Source organism: Macrotis lagotis, chromosome 4, assembly GCF_037893015.1.
Source record: "Macrotis lagotis isolate mMagLag1 chromosome 4, bilby.v1.9.chrom.fasta, whole genome shotgun sequence".
NCBI classification, from domain to species: domain Eukaryota; kingdom Metazoa; phylum Chordata; class Mammalia; order Peramelemorphia; family Peramelidae; genus Macrotis; species Macrotis lagotis.
The window spans coordinates 82,732,496-82,751,336 of record NC_133661.1 but is presented as its reverse complement, the minus strand read 5'-3'; the positions used below and the strand labels follow the sequence as shown (position 1 = coordinate 82,751,336).

At 35.9% G+C, this 18,841-nt stretch overlaps 1 protein-coding gene across 6 annotated transcripts in view; it reads right to left on the bottom strand.

Moving 5' to 3' along the window:
• Positions 1-6,469: 6,469 nt before the first annotated feature.
• IDE (insulin degrading enzyme) overlaps positions 6,470-18,841 on the bottom strand; it is a 97,742-nt gene continuing 85,370 nt past the window's right edge. For all 6 annotated transcript variants that reach the window (XM_074233363.1, XM_074233364.1, XM_074233365.1 and 3 more), the window contains 4 exons: positions 17,353-17,414; positions 11,142-11,214; positions 9,514-9,581; positions 6,470-8,921 (listed from right to left, as the gene is read on the bottom strand). In XM_074233363.1, coding sequence (XP_074089464.1) covers positions 8,826-8,921; positions 9,514-9,581; positions 11,142-11,214; positions 17,353-17,414 — 299 coding nt within the window. In that variant the 3' untranslated portion in view covers positions 6,470-8,825. The remainder of the gene's footprint in view (positions 8,922-9,513; positions 9,582-11,141; positions 11,215-17,352; positions 17,415-18,841) is intronic.

Sequence of the window (18,841 nt, the reverse complement as noted above, 5' to 3'; positions counted from 1 at the left end):
CCTAAAGAGATGAGGAAAAAGGGTAAAAACATTACTTGTACAAAAATATTTATAGCAGCCCTGTTTGTGGTGGCAAAGAATTGGAAATCCAGTAAATGTCCTTCAATTGGGGAATGGCTTAGCAAACTGTGGTATATGTATGGCATGGAACACTATTGTTCTATTAGAAACCAGGAGGGATGGGAATTCAGGGAAGCCTGGAGGGATTTGCATGAACTGATGCTGAGTGAGATGAGCAGAACCAGAAAAACACTGTACATCCTAACAGCAACATGGGAGTGATGTTCAACCTTGAAGCACTTGCTCATTCCATCAGTGCAACAACTGGGAACAATTTTAGGCTGTCTGCAAAGGAGAGTACCATCTGTATCCAGATAAGGAGCTGTGGAGTATGAACAAAGTGCAAGGACTATTCCCTTTAATTTAGAAAAAAAAAAACCAGATAGCTTATTGTCTGGTCTTATTACCTCTTAGACTTCTCTTCTCTTTAAGGATATGATTTCTCTTTCATCACACCCAATTTGGAACAAGGTACAACATGGAAAGAAAATAAAGACTGACAGAGTGCTTTCTGGGGGGGGGGGGAGGGAAGCAAGATTGGGGGGAAAAATGTAAAACTCAAATAATATCTTTAATAAAAAATAAATTTAAAAAATCATGCTATCATATGCTACATTTAAGTTAAATATGAATTATCACTGTTGAGGAATGTTGCCCTGTATTAAAACTGAGACACTGAACCACACTGCCCAATAGGGATGATAAAAATATACTACTTCATCTTACTAATAAAAAAAGATTATTTAATGTATTTAGTGAAATAGAACTGCTATTGATAATTATGACATTTGTAAGTGAATGAGGAATATAAAAATAAATTAAAAAATAATTCACATGGAGGAACAAAAGGTCAAGAATATCAAGGGAATTAATGAACAAAAATTCGAAGGGAGGTGGCCAAGACATACAAGATCTAAAATTATGTTATAAAGCATCAATCATCAAAACTGCTTGGTACTAAAAAAAATAGGAGTGATGCATCAGTGGAATAGATTAGGTATAAAAGAAACAGAAGTAAATGACTATAGTAATCTACTGTTTGATAAATCCAAGACTAGCTCCTGGGATAAGAACTCATTCTTTGATAAAAACTGCTGGGAAAACTGGAAGATAGTATGGTAGAAATTAGGCATAGATCAACATCTCACATTCTATACCAAGATAAGTTTGAAATGGGTACAGGATTTAGACATAAAAGGTGATACCCATAAGCTGATTAAGAGAACAAGGAATCTTGTTTCATCCTTTTTCATTATCTTTTTGGAATGCAGACCTAGTAGTGGTATTACTGAATTAATGGATATGCACAATTTTATTGCTCTTTGGACACACTTCCAAAATGCTCTCCAGAAAGGCAGGATCAATTCACAACTCTACTAACACATTATTAGTGTCCCAGTTTTCCCACATCCCCTAAAGCATTGACCATTTTCCTTTTTTTGTCATATTGGCCAATATGATAGGTCTTAGGTGTTTTAATTTCTATGCATTAGAAATCAGATCTATGAAAAGGGGAGCAGTTTATGACTAAAGAAGAAATAAAGAATATTATACCATGCAAAATAGATTTTGATTTTGTTAAATAAAAAAGTTTTGCACAAATAAAATCAATGCAAGTAAGATTAAAAGAAATATAGAAAATTGGGAAACAATTTTTGAGCTAGTGTTTCTTATTTCTAAAATATATAGAGAACTGAGCCAAATTTATAAGCATAGAAGTCATTCCCTAGTTGATAAATGATCAAAAGATATGAAATCAGTTCTCAGATGAAGAAATTAAAACTATCCAGTCATACAAAAAATTGCTCTAAATCATTATTGATTAAAGAAATAGAAATTAAAACACCTAAGACCTATGACAATATGACAAAAAAAAAAGGAAAATGGTCAATGCTGGAGGGGATGTGGGAAAACTGGGACATTAATGTGTTGGTGTTGTGAATCGATCCTGCCTTTCTGGAGAGCATTTTGGAAGTGTGTGTCCAAAGAGCAATAAAATTGTGCATATCCATTGATACAGTAATACTACCCACAAGTTAGGGGCAGCTAGGTTGCACAGTGGTTAGAGCACTGGTCCTGGAGTCAAGAGGACCTGAGTTAAAATCCGGCTGCAGACACTTAATAATTTTCCTTGCTATGTGCCCTTGGTTGAGTCACTCTTAACCCTATTGCCTTAAATAAAAAAATAAATCTAAAAAAGTCCCACAAGTACAAAAATATTTTTAGCAGTTTGTTTCATAGTGGCAAAAAATTGAAAATTAAGGGGATGCCCATCAATTGGGGAATGGCTGAACAAATTGTGGTGGATGTGATGGAACACTATTGTTCTATAAGAAATCATGAGCGTGGAGACTTCAGAATAGCGTGGAGAGACTTGCATGAACTGATGCTAAGTGAAGTAGGCAGAACCAGAACATTATACACACTAACAGCAACACTGGGTGATGATCAGCTATGGTGAACTTCTTCACTTCAGCAGTACAATAATCAGACAATTCTAAAAGGCATGTGATAGAAAATACTGGAGAAGGAATTGTAGAATTTGAATGCAGACTATGAATGCTTACTACTATCTTCAATATATAAAAGTTGCCTTATTTTTTTCCCTTGAATGTTTTCCGATTTGATTTGATTCTTTTTAAATTTTTTTAAATTTAAGGTAATGGGGTTAAATGACTGGTCCAAGGTCACACAGCTAGACAATTTAAATTCAGGTCCTCCTGACTCCAGGGCCAGTGCTCTATCCACTGCACCACTTAGCTGCCCTAACCAGGATGGTTTAAAAAAAAAACAAAACCTGAGAAGACCTACATGAACCGATACAGCATGAAGTGAATAGAACTAATTGTACACACTAATAGCAAACAAGTGTGAAAGAATTAACTATTCTGTCAATTCAATGATCCAAGACAATTCTGAGGGATTCATAATAAAAATGCTATCCAGCTTCAGAGTGAATGGATGAACTTGAGTATAAATTGGAGTATAATTTTTTCACTCTTTTTCTTGTCCTTTTTTAAAAAAAAGGCAGAATGGCTAACAGGGAAATGTTTTGCATGATATCACATGTATAATTGATATAGGGTTTGCCGTCTCACTGGGTGGGGGAGGGGTTGGAGGGAGTTTGAAACTCAAAAATTTTTTTAAAAAGAATAAATAGGGGTGGCTAGGTGGCGTAGTGGATAAAACACCAGCCCTGGAGTCAGGAGTACCTGGGTTCAAATCTGGTCTCAGACACTTAATAATTACCTAGCTGTGTGGCCTTGGGCAAGCCACTTAACCCCGTTTGCCTTGCAAAAACCTAAAATAAATAAATAAATAAATAAATAAAAAGAATAAATAATAGAGGGCAAAGAACATGAAGTACTTTGTCCAAAGCTATTTCCACATTTGTGGAAGTGAGGTTTAATTAAACTGGGTCTTCATTACTCCTAGCAAGAAAACTTTTAAAAAATATAATTTGTTGCTATTAGTTTTTCAGCTACATAAGTCAAAGAAGAGTGTGTCCTGTCCTGAACAGGTAGGTTGGAGCATCTAGAAGGGGTTCCATCTTCTATGTCTCAAGATTGACCACATTAGAGAATCTGTTTGAAGAATTCTGTGTTTCTACAGTTCAGGATTTTTTCCACTAAAAAGAAAATGACATGAAGGAAAAAATATACTGTCATATATTATTTAATGTTCTGATTCACAAGTCACAATATTATTCCATCATGGCAAATAGGAATTTAAATCATTCAAAATGTCTCATTGGAGAATAAATTACCATTCCACTAGGAGATGAACTTCATCTTCAGAAGAACCCATTCATAATAAATTACAATCTTCTTAAACCAAGAATGTGGGTCACCTTGGACCTTTTCCCACTGCAGTGCTTAGTGATATACTAAGCGTTAAGAGCAAAATGTCCTCAGAAAGGGTGTCAGAGGATCACAAAAGGCATATTCATAGACTCAGTATTTTATATTTAGCACTTTAGAGTTCATCCATCCTCATTTTATAAATGAAGACACTGATGCTCAGGATCATGAAATGGCTTACCCACAATTCTACTGTAGGACAATTTGATAAAATGTCCATTGGGAGTTTTGTTGGGCTTGACATTCCATGTCTTCATCCCAACTAAAACCTTTATTGCTGGAGATATATATTGGACTATTTTCTGTCACTGAATATCCAGTGGCTAGAAATATCAAATTACCATCATTTACTAACAATGTTTATAAGAAATTCTTTGTTTTTAAGCACGTGGTTGTAGCAGGTACAAAACTGTTTTTTTTTGCAAGGCAAACGGGGTTAAGTGTCTTGCCCAAGGCCATACAGCTAGGTAATTATTAAGTGTTTGAGACCGGATTTGAACCCAGGTACTCCTGACTCCAGGGCCTCCACTGCATCACCTTGCTGCCCCCAAAACTTTATTTGGAAAACTACTTGACCAAATCCAATCATGCACTTGTTAAAAACCAAATACCAATTCGGCAATATTAACCAACTTATCAATTTCTTTTGACAATATATGCAATATCCCCCAACATCCAGATCTTCAAATAGGGGAGGGAAGTGCATTTTCTCACTTCTTTTCTGGGCAAGTATTTTCTAAAGACAGAGTACCTATTGGATCGCTAAGGGTCCACATTTATCCCAGACGTGTGTGGTTCTTGAATAGGACTTGGGTAGCATGACTAAATCTCAGCAGTCTAGTAAGGCATGGCTGAATGTGGTGATTCTGCTGTGAATAGATGGTGAGGGCAACAGACATTAGGAGGTGCAGATTCTAGCCTACGTTCTAGTGTCAGCAGCTGGGGAGGCATCCGCTTTGTGAATTTTGTCACACTAACAACTACAAGAACTCATTCACAGCCCTTTTAAAGTATGCAAAGGACTTGAGATACATGATCTCTTGTTCTGCCCTTACTTCAGTAGCCAGTTGTGTCAAATGAGAGTGCATGCGAAAATATTCTGTGAACTGTCATAGACTACTAGAATATTAAGATCAGACTAAAGCATAAGCAATAGACCAGGAAATGCTTACTACTTAGTGAGATACTTGGAGACAAAGCAGTGTAGAAGCTGATCATAGACTTGTGAAAACCCTGTTTCAAATCCTTTTTTTTTTTTTTTTTAGGTTTTTTGCAAGGCAAATGGGGTTAAGTGGCTTGCCCAAGGCCACACAGCTAGGTAATTGTCTGAGGCTGGATTTGAACCCAGGTCCTCCTGACTCCAGGGTCGGTGCTTATCCACTGCGCCACCTAGCTGCCCCTCAAATCCTATTTCTGACAGATCTTTGCGACCACAGAGCAAGTTGTTTATTGTCAGAACCTGTATCTTTTTCTTTAAAATGGGAATATTTGTCACACCAAATCTTGAGTTATGACTAGAATGAATTGATGAATATTAAGTGCTTTGCAAACTTTAACATATTATATGAGTCTGTCACTATAGTAATTTAAGATGGGAGCAAATGAAAATGGAACAATCTTTGAAGAAAATGACAGGGGAGTGAATAAGTCAGTATTATTATCAATCGAATTTCTCTGCAATAAATAAAAAGAATTGTCATCCAGATCATAAAGTGGTACAAAAGGAGTCATGATTCTTAAGAGATCTATCAATGGGGAGTAACTATAGGTAAAGAGTTGATAGTTTTTGCAAAAAAAGAAGATAGTGGAAATCCCTTTTTTTTAATCCTCATAAAAATAGTACTGACCAAGCCAAAGGCAAAAAAAATTGGCTACTTTCCACATCTGCACTGTTACCCCATTAGAAAACTTCTAGATGTCACTGCTAAACTGGTCAAAAGAAATGCTGCCTGGATTACAAGGACAGTTTTACCAAGATCTATGAGAAATAAAAGAAGGATAGCTTGTACTAAACAATTAAAGATGGCTCAAAAGGGTGGGTTCTTTAGGTGAGGGAATCAGTGGTTGGAACTATGGCCAAGATGCTGTTTCTCTTTACCAGTAGGATGCACATCTAGGGAAAAGAGAGAGACAAAACAGGGACACCAGCAGGAAGCAGTGAGTATCTGTTTAAGTTGGCCTTTAAATCTTTCAGCACATTAAAAGTGAGCAATATTTTGAGAATGGGATGAAGTCCCTCCATTAAAGACATGTGTTGCTCTGTTCACATCTATGTAGTAGACCTATCTGTTGGTTTGGAGTCAATGCTACAATGATTCTTCTTTTGAGCATCAGGATTTTCTGCAGCAGAAACAACCTGCCTTTTTTAGTCTATTTTCAAATACTCTACCTGCTGAAAGTTGTCAGAAAACAAATGGGGAAAAAAAAAATCTGAAAGTAGTTTCCAGTCTGGCTTAGGTCACTCCTTAGCACATCAGGTGGTCTATCAATTATAATTACTGTACTAGAATATGGTAAACTAAGAAGAATACAAAAGCAAACTTCAAAAGTTAAATTCAGACAATTTATTTGTAAACAAGATAACCCCAGCACACGGTCACACTGGCTGTCACATGCTCTCAATTCCACATCAACTACTCAAAAGAAGCCTTTAAAAAGTTACATGGAACTAATAATTTACGGTTTCTTTCACAAATTGTATTTAACAAGCACTAAATAGTAAATAACAGTATCCTAGGTAGTCTGTTATTGCTTATAGACACTGCAGCTTTGGATCCATTGAAATGACCCATTAAATATGCCTGAGTTATCAAACTGTACTAGATCAACTCAGAAACTGGGTAAAGGCTGGAGGACGGACATGGTTCTGGCACAACACACAAGCCACCTTCCAGGACTTAGAAAATAGACCTTCCTCATAAAAATTATTTGATAATGTTAAATTTCATCCAATTTTTTAAAAAAAGTTAAAATTACATCCATAGTACTTCATTTTCTACATAAAAGTTTTACCCAGTGGATTGTAATGGACTGTTATCAGGGCATGTTTATGCACTCTAGTCCATTTTTTTTATCTACTTTGTTTATATCTGCAGTTTGGTAATAACCTGCATATTCTATAAATACATATAACCAGAAGGGAATGATGAACACATAAACCTCCTGACGGATGACAAGTGCCTTCAGAAAGTCAGGTTCTGAAGGCAAAGGGTAAAAAGACCATTATAGCACCGCTCATCTGCAAGTAGAAATGGGGCCAAGTGTTCAAAGGCAGTCTCCATGTTTGTGATTATAATTACTCTTGCCCCAGTTTGTATGCCCCCAATTTTAGATTTGAAAAATGGCAAGTATAAAAACTTAGATGTGAAAAGTTGTGACTTTACATATGGAAGCTATATCACATTAAAACTGAGGTGACTGGCTGTTCTGAGAATTCAGTTTGGAAAACTGGCTCCAGGTTTGACAGCCTAATGTCACAGATACCAGCATATGGAATCAGCACATCTCCACAATTTCATTTGGAGTTAAGTTTTGACAATGGCAAATATTTTTTAAAAGCAGATGAATCTACTATATTAACTTCATCTAGAAAAAAAAAGACAGAAGCTAAGGGATAAAAGTCTCAGTTATTTCACTCAAGTTACTTTCTATTTATTTTTAAAGTAATTTATCAACAATTTAAGGCATTAATTTATCAACATAGTAAGACTACAACAATTTAAGAATTTTAGAAAACCCATGCTGTTAAAAATAATCTGGGGTTTTATTTTCCACAAAGACTCCAAAAAACATGGCTCTTCTACAGCCTCACCCCCCGTGATCCCCAGGGGAACACGTTTCTGCTGTTCATGGGCCTCATGTACTCTTCTGTTTGGTGCCACACATCCAGGAGGCCAGCTCTGACGCACCTGGCAGCTGGACATGCTTTGACGATGTCAACTTGAGGTTGAAAGAATGTGTCAGACACTCCCTTGGGGATCCTACCTGTGCTTGTTAAACTAAGGTAGCAGTGTGTGAAAGGGAAGAAGTCAAAGTGATGAATGCCACAGACCACAGAAACAACAAGAGGAATTTCAATTAAAGAAAATAATTTTAACCAGAAAGAAAATGGTCACACAGTAATCCTGAGAAAATTCAAAATGGGATAAAATTGATGACAGAGATAGTGTTTTTAGAACCATAAATAAATGGGATGGACTAAAGTTTCCAGCCATTCTATTAATTTGAATATAAAATGTGTTCACATTTATAAAAAGATTAAAACCATGCCTAAACATTCAATGATTTCACCAGTAAAAGAAAAAGCTATTTTCTTGTCCATTATCTGTCCAATTTTATATTCACCATTGATCTTAATAAACAAACCAGTAGAAAGCATTTTTTTGAGGATCAATTTTCCTCTCAAAAGGTGTTACCCAACAGTGTCACCTTTCAAAAAGCTTGGAAGTCTTCTTTATCAAGTTAAGGAGTTTTTTTTTTTTTTTACAGAAAAAGGCTTATTAATTTATTTTTTCCCCTGGCAAATGAGTATTTTACAGTTATAGAAGGAGCATTCTGTGGGAATAGTTTTAACATTTTAAGAAATGTTATGTTTGGGGGATGTGTATTAGTAATTAAAGGGAAGTTTAAATATTTTGATAGGTATGTAACATTCTAAAAATATACTACATCTACAAGACTTTAATATTTTAATTAGTTTTGATTTTTAATACTCTACATAATGCCATTTGACTGCAATTGTTTTTTCTAATCATCTGTCTCTAATACAGTATGAATCTTGAATGAACCAGAAACTCCTAAAATGGGCCAGATTGTCTCCCTAATAAGAACACTGTGTTCATTTTGAACCCTGCTGAAGACATGAGAATGCTGATCCATTTGCAATTTTTCCATTGGTTGGGTTCTTCAGAGTTTTGCAGCCATGAAATTTATGTGTGGTTTCACAAGGGGAAACAGTGGCAGACCCCGCTTGAATTCCGTCATGTTTTCAATAACTTCTGGCTGCAGTTGTGGGTGAAAAGAAACAAATTTTAGTATCTTTGAGAGGTAGATTGGAAACAACAGGGCAATACTATTCTCTTACACAACAATTAAAACCTAAGATTTTCAAAACTGCTAACTCAACAGGTCTGATTTCTACTCCATACTGGATGGAGGGTAATGAGCATTACTGCATAAAACTATACAGATTCTGGTATTCCCTGCTCTCTTCTTCTATGAGTGCCCACATGGAAAAACTACACAATAGGCCCCTCTGCTTCATTAAGGAGAAGAACTTAGAACAGTCAGAGACAACTTCCCAACAGAAGAGGCTGGTACTCATTACACAGGAACCATGGCCGAACTCCTCTCCCTTATCAAACTGCAAAGAGAGAACACTTCAAAATCCAGGGAGCCATAAAAATGGGAGATAGAACCTCCAAACATCTGGGCTGGGTCAATGAAGGAACTGGAATCCACAGAACTGAAATTCCAACAACACTCTGGGATCCCAGACTTCTTAGTAATAGGTTGCATAAAGTAACAAGTCTCTTCCTTTTTTGGATAATCATCTAAATACAACACTTTCACAGTAAAGACTGAACTTTCTTACTTGGGGTAAGGCTGGTGCTTGTGTCAAATTCACATCATTTTGACATGGAAACTCTCCAACAACAGGACCTATAAGATAACAAAAGTTATGTATCACTTAGCTGTTTTTACTGCCACACCCAGAATAGTTTAAAAAAAAATTCATGAAGTTTCTAATGTAAAATACAATTAAATATATAGTTTCCTTTAGTTTCTTTTTAAACAAAATAATTATATGATCATAACTTTTAAGACTTGTTGCTAAAAATATTACTTTAAAAAATACAATAATTCTTTAGTTTTTGGATGTAAAAAAAAAAAACTTTCTGCAACAGGTCTTCTCTGTTCCTTTCCTGCTCAACTTAACTGCTCCCTCTCAATTCCCAATTAATTGGCATGGGTTGAAATACCCCACAGTCCCTAGGAGCAATTACAAACTCTTTCTAAATTCTAAAAGCTAAGGAGCAGTAACCCTTAGGCCTCTTCCTTTAATTTCTCTGTTAAAGTGACAACACTGGGGCGGCTAGGTGGTGCAGTAGATAGAGCACTGGCCTTGTAGTCAGAAGTACCTGAGTTCAAATCTGGCCTCAGACACTTAATAATTACCTAGCTGTGTGGCCTTGGTCAAGACACTTAACCCCATTGCCTTGAAAAATCTAAAAACATAAAAATAAAAAAAAAATAATAAAGTGACAACACTGGCATTTCTCATGATTAGCTATTCAACAGCTTCAATCAGATAATTAAGTGTAAAAAAAAGGCAAAGTGATAAAGGAAGTTACATGGTCAAATGCCCTTAATACTTCTCAAGGCCAAGAAAACACTAAAACAAGACACAAAACAATAGGTTCCAATAGTTATGAAAATTATTCACTAAAAGCTTTAAACTTGTGCCTTATTTTCCAGAAGACTCAAGAGATGCTCATTTGTGTGGTAGTAAAGAAAATCTGTACTGCCGAGTGCAGATGAGAAATGAAACTTTAAAGCAGCAATATGGAATAAATGTGGAGAAATAAACTACCTGGAAAATAGAAATATCTATCAATTAGAAGCTCTGTACTTTTTTTACCATGCTTTAATGCCAAGTTATAAATGAGTACATAAGACCACAAGCTTATAGTTTGAAAGAGAAAAAAAAAAACATGTACATCTCAAGATGTACAGAACACGTACATCTTCATGGAGTGAATTTGAGTTGAGTTAGAATTTTAATAAGATTTATCATTACAACCCAAGAGCATCAATACTGCACTTTTCCTGGGTTCACTGACATGAGATGTTCAAAGTAAATGGTGGCCTGATCATTTTGCATATAAGACTATCTTACAATAAATTATGTCCCAATTGTTACACATAACTGTTAAACAAAGTTACAAAATAGTAACTTATAGAAAAATGGTATTCCTGGGGGTAAAATCGAGACAATTTACAACCCTCATAGAAGTCTCTTCTTTCAGGTTCATTCTAATAGCCTTAAAGCCCCAGATACTCTACCCGATAGCACAAAATGAAGACTACTTTCTCTGGATTTTAGACAACCACCCCACATCTCCTGCCTAGCATGAAGCATAGATGAAATACAAAACAACTGAAAGTTATTAGTGCTTTTTGAAAAAAGTAAGTAAAATATTGATTAGAGATAGTACTTACAGGAATCCATTTCTCTGGCAAGAACATGAACGGATACCTTGTGCCTCCTGGGGGCATCTACAGCCAACATTTCCTGCAGAGAAAAGGTAAAATCAACTATTGTCTCTGATGGAGTAAACGGCCCAAAGGAATAAAAAAAAAATCAATAAGTTACAATACAAGCTAAGTAACAATCCTGAAAAACTGCTTCAATGATGTTATAAACTGGAGAAAAGTATGTAGTCTTGATTATAGAGAAGCAGAGACTAAAAAAAAGTTATAAAATGAGAAAAAGGCCTCTACTAAATAGAATACATTTTAGCTACATTCTAACATTTTTTGCCTTACGAGCAAAAGATGAGACTTAAGTGAAGGGAGAAAAAAAATTTTCATCATGGTAATTGTTTGACTGGATTTCCTTCTTTTCTGTACCAAAATGAATTTTATACTTTAGCAATCAATGATTTGGTTGTTTTGGATGGAAAGGAAATTGAGTATAAAAAAGTCAATTGTAGTATTCAATGAGTATGCTTTTATATCTGATAGTGACAAGGCATTCAAATGCTGAATATATTCTGAAATAAAATACTTCAGGGGAGAGAGGGGAGGAAAAAATATTTTCCATATTGCTGATTTTAAATATACTCAAATCCAGAGGTTCAAAAGTGCTGGGTACAAAGCTGGGCATGATGGAAGGTGTTTTCTACAGCTGGCAAGTGTTTAAACTGCAGAACTATACTGAATAGTAAATAAACTGACCAACAAGTATTAAATGCCTAATGGGGATACAAATGCAATCAATGGATACATTTACTATATGCAGCTGAATGGGAAAGTGTACTATATATGTAAATTCACACACACATGTGCATGTGTGCACACACATACATACACAGTTAAGAGAGAATAAAAAATTAATAAAATTAGTTAAAGGCAGTTTCGAAAAAATGGCACTAGTCATTGAGGAAATGGGTTAGTTCTTCATGGAGAAGGTTGTATTTAAGCAGTACTTTTTTTTGTTTGTGGCTGCTGTTCCTCATCTTCCCCCCCCAAACTGATAATTTTATTTCAAAAATAATTTTAGAATGTCCATTTGAATGGGTCATGGAATTGAAATACTTCACACGGCCATTAACCATTGCACCCCAGCTCTTCACAGAAAATGAGGCTAGTAAGGAGATGGTCAGGCAAAAAATTTGACACAAAAAATTGTTCTTTCCTGTCTTACTTTTGGGAGAGCATGGCACAGTCACCCACTCTGGCAGAGGTAGAACCATAGGCGGAAAGAAATATAAGAATTCTCAAGCTGTATCTTAAAAGATTCTATGAGGTGAGAAAACCACAGGAATGGGCGGGGGGCAGCATATTAACACATCATCATCATCGTCGTCATCTCAAGGAATTCTCTTTAAAACTTTAATGCTGAATGGTTAAGACTCTAAGCACTGTCTGGTAACCTGAACTCCTTCTCCACCTGGTGAAGGTTATCATGAAGGCAGCCAGGTTCCTATCAGACAGCAGAGAATCATCTCTCAAAGCAGAAAAGAATGTGGATTCCCAGGATACATTGGGTGGGGATAAGCATGCTTTGAATCTTTTTCTTTTTAAAAATCTCTTTTGAACATTTTAAATTAAACCAATAAGTCTTTATTAAAGGACTGAATTCTTGGGTCAGTGCTACTGGAATACAAACAAAATTTAGACCCTGTCCCTATCCTCAAGGAGCTAAAATACAAGCAGAGAGAAGAGGATTCTGGGAATCAAGGAGGGAAGCTAGTGTTGCTTGCAATGGAGCGTCCAGATACAATCAAGGAGACTCCTCTTGTTTCTTTACCAGGATATTTTCACCATCCTATGGGTAATTTCCACTACTTTGCATAAGGGAAGGAACACTGTGAGACTCAAATAAGATAAGGAACCTTACCCTACCCCCAATCTTTGATAATCCAGTTTAACAACTATGTTTTGGAAATAAAAGGTTGGGGGGGGCACTGAATACAAAACAAGAATGTTGGTGATCCACTGTGCAAGACACACAACAAACAAGCTATAATGTAATGACTTAATTTTTCTAGTTAGTGTTCTCTGTTGTAAAAAAAAAAAAGAAAAGGAAAAAAGCTGCTCTGAGAATGAGAGAACAGAACTGTAAAGTACTAAAGTACTTATCTTTATTTGGTGATGATTTTGTGTGAACTCCAGTACATTTCTAAAGTGCTTTAGTTATGTACATACATAAACCAATAAACTAAAATTATTTTATCTTTAATTGGCCTCAACTTTATACATGCAGTAATTAAGATAAATAATGACCTCATATAAGAAAAATAAGAGAAAATTTAAAGAAATCTTAACTACTGACTCATGCTTAGATAAATAACATTAATACTGAGAAATATAACCTTTATCTTTCCTAAGACAGCTAGGTAATGTAGGAGATGGAGCACTGGACCTGGAGATAGGAAGACCCAAGTTCAAATCCTGCCTCAGGAACTTACTAGCTGTGTGACCCTGGGCAAGTCACTTATCTTCTACCTCAGCTTACTCAATTTTAAAAAGTATCCTAATAATACTACCTAACCTCTCAGGCATGAGGTGAATAAAAGCCATAGCATGATGACCAACAAATAGTAAGGAGTTAACAAAAATTTTATTACTTCTCCCCAGCCTAATAATTACCACTGACAATAACAAGAGATATGAGCATGTAGGCATACAAAATCAGTTTTGTCAATTTATCTTCTGTCAAATGTTTATTTGCACAAGGAATAAGCCACCATTGAAGATGGTAAGAATGTAAGATTGTCTTTCTCCATAAGAGACCCTTTTTAAAATACAGAAACAAACCAGACAAAGATGGCTGGGGTCTCATCACTCCCTAACAAATTAATAATTCCATTCTGTAACTGGCAGTTTCAAAAATTCAGTCACCTGTTGCTAAAGGCTTGACTTATCAATAACCATATTTTCTTGGTTTTTTTTTTTTTTGCAAGGCAAATGGGGTTAAGTGGCTTGCCCAAGGCCACACAGCTAGGTAATTATTAAATGCCTGAGACTGGATTGAATCCAGGTACTCCTGACTCCAGGGCTGGTGCTTTATCCACTGTGCCACCTAGCTGCCCCAATAAACATATTTTCAAAACAGTTCTATTCATTCTTGTGAGAAACATTACAGTTGTAAATGGCACCATAATCCCAAACCTTCATACCATTTGTTCCATATACTCTCACAGGTACCACCCTCAGTGACATTACATTGTTCACAAAATCTATTTCTGCATAAGAGAACTAACTGATTGATGATACAGAAGATTCAAGATGCCAACAAAAGGGAGAAAACAAGAGATGACTCGGATTTGCCTTTTGCAAAGCATCAGGGAGCACAACGTGGTCAGAGAATGGGAGCAGCTCTGCCATTTGTCTCTCTGGCTGCAGTTACTCAAATCTCACTTCTGAAAAAAATCCATTACAAAGCATTTAACAGTTTTATAAGTATAACTTATAAATAAGATGTTTCCTCCCTACTGATTCTAAAGACTCACTAATTATGTTAACAATTACATTCAGTGAGATCTGATCATGTTAACCCACCACTTAATTTCTGTGTTTCAGTTTCCTCATCTGTAAAAAAGGGATGATGGTTGTACTACCTACCTCACAGGGGAGGAAGGAAATCACTTTGTAAAAGCTAATGCACAGTAAAAATGGGAACTCTATACAATTAATAGCTATATAACACCTGGTAAGACCCCCAGCATGATGAGTGGACTTCAGATGGATGATTTACAGGAAGACATGGAAAAGAATACCCCAAGGACAGCAGGTGGCCTGGAGGGAGAATTGAAACTGACTGACTCTGCTAAGCAGAATGGTTTAGAGCATGTTTTCACGGTGAAGTAGGCGTTATGATGATGGGCACTGATACGCTTATAACTCTTAGGGACAGGTTTAAGATTAGACTGCCTCCTGTAACCTTAGAGAACAGCTCAGAGCATGGAGAGTGCCGGTTCTCTGTCCACTCTGCTCTGCTGTACATCTTAAACCTTTTGCCAAGCAGAGAGGCTTGCCAGGAGAGGTTCGGTGGGGACTGCCCTTGGTTTAGTGATGCGCTTTTAATAAACATACTTTTACACTCACAGGCTCTGTTAGGTGACAGGTGTTTCTAAAGAGTTGTTAAGAGATCGTATTCTCCCACAGAAGCAATGTTACAATGGTACTATTCTATTCCCAACAAGTACTCAAAGTACATCTCTGATATGTCCAACTATGTCTTAAAAGGAAAGCCATTCATTTAAAATAAAAATGATGATCTAAATCATATAAAATGAGCATAGGGTTTTCCCTATGGCATGAAATATATGTGCAACAGACAAAAATATTAATCTTTTATGCCTCTAAGTTTCACCTGTTAGAAACCAACAGGTTCACTACAATCAGACAATTAATAATTATTTTGCATTTTTTTTTTAAATTTACAACATCTTTGAAAGGATTTCTCAGGTCCCTTTTTAAAAGCTGTCTAGGAAGGTTCTGAATTAATAATATCCTTTTCTCTGGAAAAAATTCTGAATAGCAAAATAAGGCACTTAAAATCATTCTTGGCATTAGATTGTACTCAATACTGGAATCATTCTTCTCAAAAATAGTTATTATAGCATTTAAAGATCTGAAGGCCTCAGTATGGTAGGAGCCTTATTATTCCCTTTTTCAAGATGAGAAAATGGAGAGGGAAAAGTTTAGTAATTAGAGCATGCTCACAGAGAGTAATCAAACATTTACAAGGTGTGTGACTCTAGGAAAGTCACTTAACCCCTCCTAGTCTCAGATGTTCAACTGTTAAAAGCAGGGTGGAGGGAGCTTGAGGTCTTCCTCTCTTGTGACTCTGAATCTAATCCTATGACCTGGTAGGTCTTTACAAAGAATAGGGGGAAACACCACTGCCATTTTATTAACTCGTGATTTGTCTCAATTCACAATAGATATGTCTCAATCTTTCAATACAGCACAGACACTTTTGAAGGGGGGAAAAATACAAAATGTAAACATGAAAGTTTTCTGGAAGGAGTGGATAGAGAAGTCTTTGACTGTAGTGATGGTAAGTCAGTTTATGGGCTGATTGTCTGGATTAGAAGAAAAACTTAGGGTTTGGGTTTTTCTTTATTAAAAAAATACTATGGGCAGACCTGCTTACTCTTCCCCTCTCTCTTGCTACCTGTGCTAGAAGCATATTCTCTGCAGCAAAAAAATCATAGCAAGATTTCTGGGAATCAGAAAAACTTGAGTTCAAATCTGGTTTTAGACAATTACTAGCTCTATAACCATAGGCAAGTCACTTAACTTACTTGCCTTTGTTTCTTTACCTGTAAAATAGGATAATAACAACTATCTCTCCGGGTTGTTGTGAGGATAGAATGAGATAATAACTGTAAAATGCTTAGCACAGTTCCTAGAAAATGGCAAATGCTTAATTTCTGTCCATCCATGTATTTAAAGAGGACAAGTAGTAAAATAGGCTATGTGAAACAAGTAAAATGGAAAGATGTGAAAGAAAAAACCTAAACATGGGGGTGATGATTAACCTTGATGGACACGCTTATTTCATCAGTGCAACAATCAGGGACAATTTGGGGCTGTCGGCAATGGAGAATACCATCTGTAGCCAGATTAAAAGCTGTGGAGTTTGAACAAAGTTGTGTCAAAAAACTATTTTATTGTCTGATCTTGTTATCTCTTATATTTTTTATGTTTCTTCTTTAAGGATATGATTTCTCTCTCATCACACTCAATTTGAATCAATGTACAACATGGAAACAATGTAAAGACTGACAAATTACTTTCTGTGGGGGTGGGGGGAGGGAAGTAAGATTGGGGAAAAATTGTAAAACTCAAAATAAATAAAATCTTTAATTAAAAAAAAGAAAAAATACCCTAGTACTAATATTCATATGTATGTGTCTATATGCCTATATGTGTGTGTGTGTGTGTGTGTGTGTGTGTGTGTGTGTGTGTAGATATATATATATATAATCTGTATAAACCAACAAAAATTTAAATCACACTATTTTTCAAGCTCCAGGTACTGTTGCTGAGAAGTGGAAATTTAAAAACATCAAAATGCACTATAAATTGATTATAAACAGGTTTAACCAAAAATACATGAATAATTACAAACCTGCTTTAGTTTTATACCTACTACAGTTACTAATTAACATCTATATGTACGCATATAACTTACCTTGTAGAACTTGATAATATCATCCTTGCTTAGTGTCTTTAAATATGCAACTTCCGTGTTATCTGGCAATCAAGGATGAAAATAACATAATATCAAAATAAGTTTGAAATATGTAAAGGCTAAAAAGATGATACCTCCCACTATACTTCTCTGAACAAAAGGGAAATTTTAAGTGATCAAATATGGAACAAATTGTATTAATTTTTTTTTAAGGCTTTTGCAAGGCAATAGGGTTAAGTGGCTTGCCCAAGGCCACACTGCTAGGTAATTATTAAGTGTCTGAGACCAGATTTGAACCCAGGTACTCCTGACTCCAAGGCCGGTGCTTTATCCACTGTGCCACCTAGCCACCCCAAATTGTATTAATTCTTAAAGATTATACTAGCTAATATTGAAAAAAACAGTATTTCAAAGCCCTTTTAAAAAGACCTGGGGGGATTTGATAATGTCTCAGTTGGGGATAAAATGACAGACACATTATGAGAAAAAATGAGGATTTGCTTGAAATCTGCTAAGTATGAAATTATGCCGATGTTTAGTATTCTTTTAGCTACCTCTAGTTCATTCACTCTCTCCTGAATTCTTCACAGTACCCTATTCCAAACTTTTCCCATTCTTTCTGTGTCTCTAATTCCATATGATTCCCACCCTCCACCTCCTCAGCAAGACTCTCTTTTAAAAAACTTCATTTAAGTAGTAAAGGCCACACTTGAACTTTCCTTAACCTAAAAAGTTCTCACCTCTTCTCTCTCCTCTGTCTCTCCTAATTTCCAGGATAAAGTTCTCCACTTGTGTTTTTGATGCTATTTCCTCTCTTTGGGTATTTTTTGCCCTAGCTCCTTGCACCTTCTGCCACAAATTACATATAATATATAATTATATATAACATATAATTATATATATTCATATTCCCCTTCCCCATTAAAAAAACCCTTTTTTCAATAGTGCTTCTTAATTCAAGCTGCTGCCCCATTTATTGCTCCTTAGAGCAAGAATTTGTAGAAGAGCCACCTGTAGTCACTGCCTATTTCCTCACTCTAACCACTCTACTCAAACAAAAGTTTTCAAAAATCATCAATAAGGAAAAGATTGTCTATTCTTTCCTTCCTATTATTTCCTCTCCTTGGCTCTCTCTTACATTGGACTCTGCCAGTTCTCCTCCTTTTCTCAGACTGTAGTAATTTCTCCCTAGATATGGCCATTCCCCTAAGGCACTATCCTTGCTATTTTTGGTTTCTTCTTCTTTGTGATTTTCCTCTCCCAGTCAAAGGTCTTAAAACATCCCTAGAGTCATATTCCACTTCTTTCCATCCTTCTCATCTAATTAAGTAATTAGTGACATGATTTCTCATGACTACATTCCCATTCTAGTTCAGGCCCTCAATGACTGAAAAAATACTTCAGTCTCCTAAATGATCTCCACATAAGCTATTTTCCCTGCCTCAAGTCTAATTCACTGCTACCAGAATAATTCTTCTTCTATAGCTTT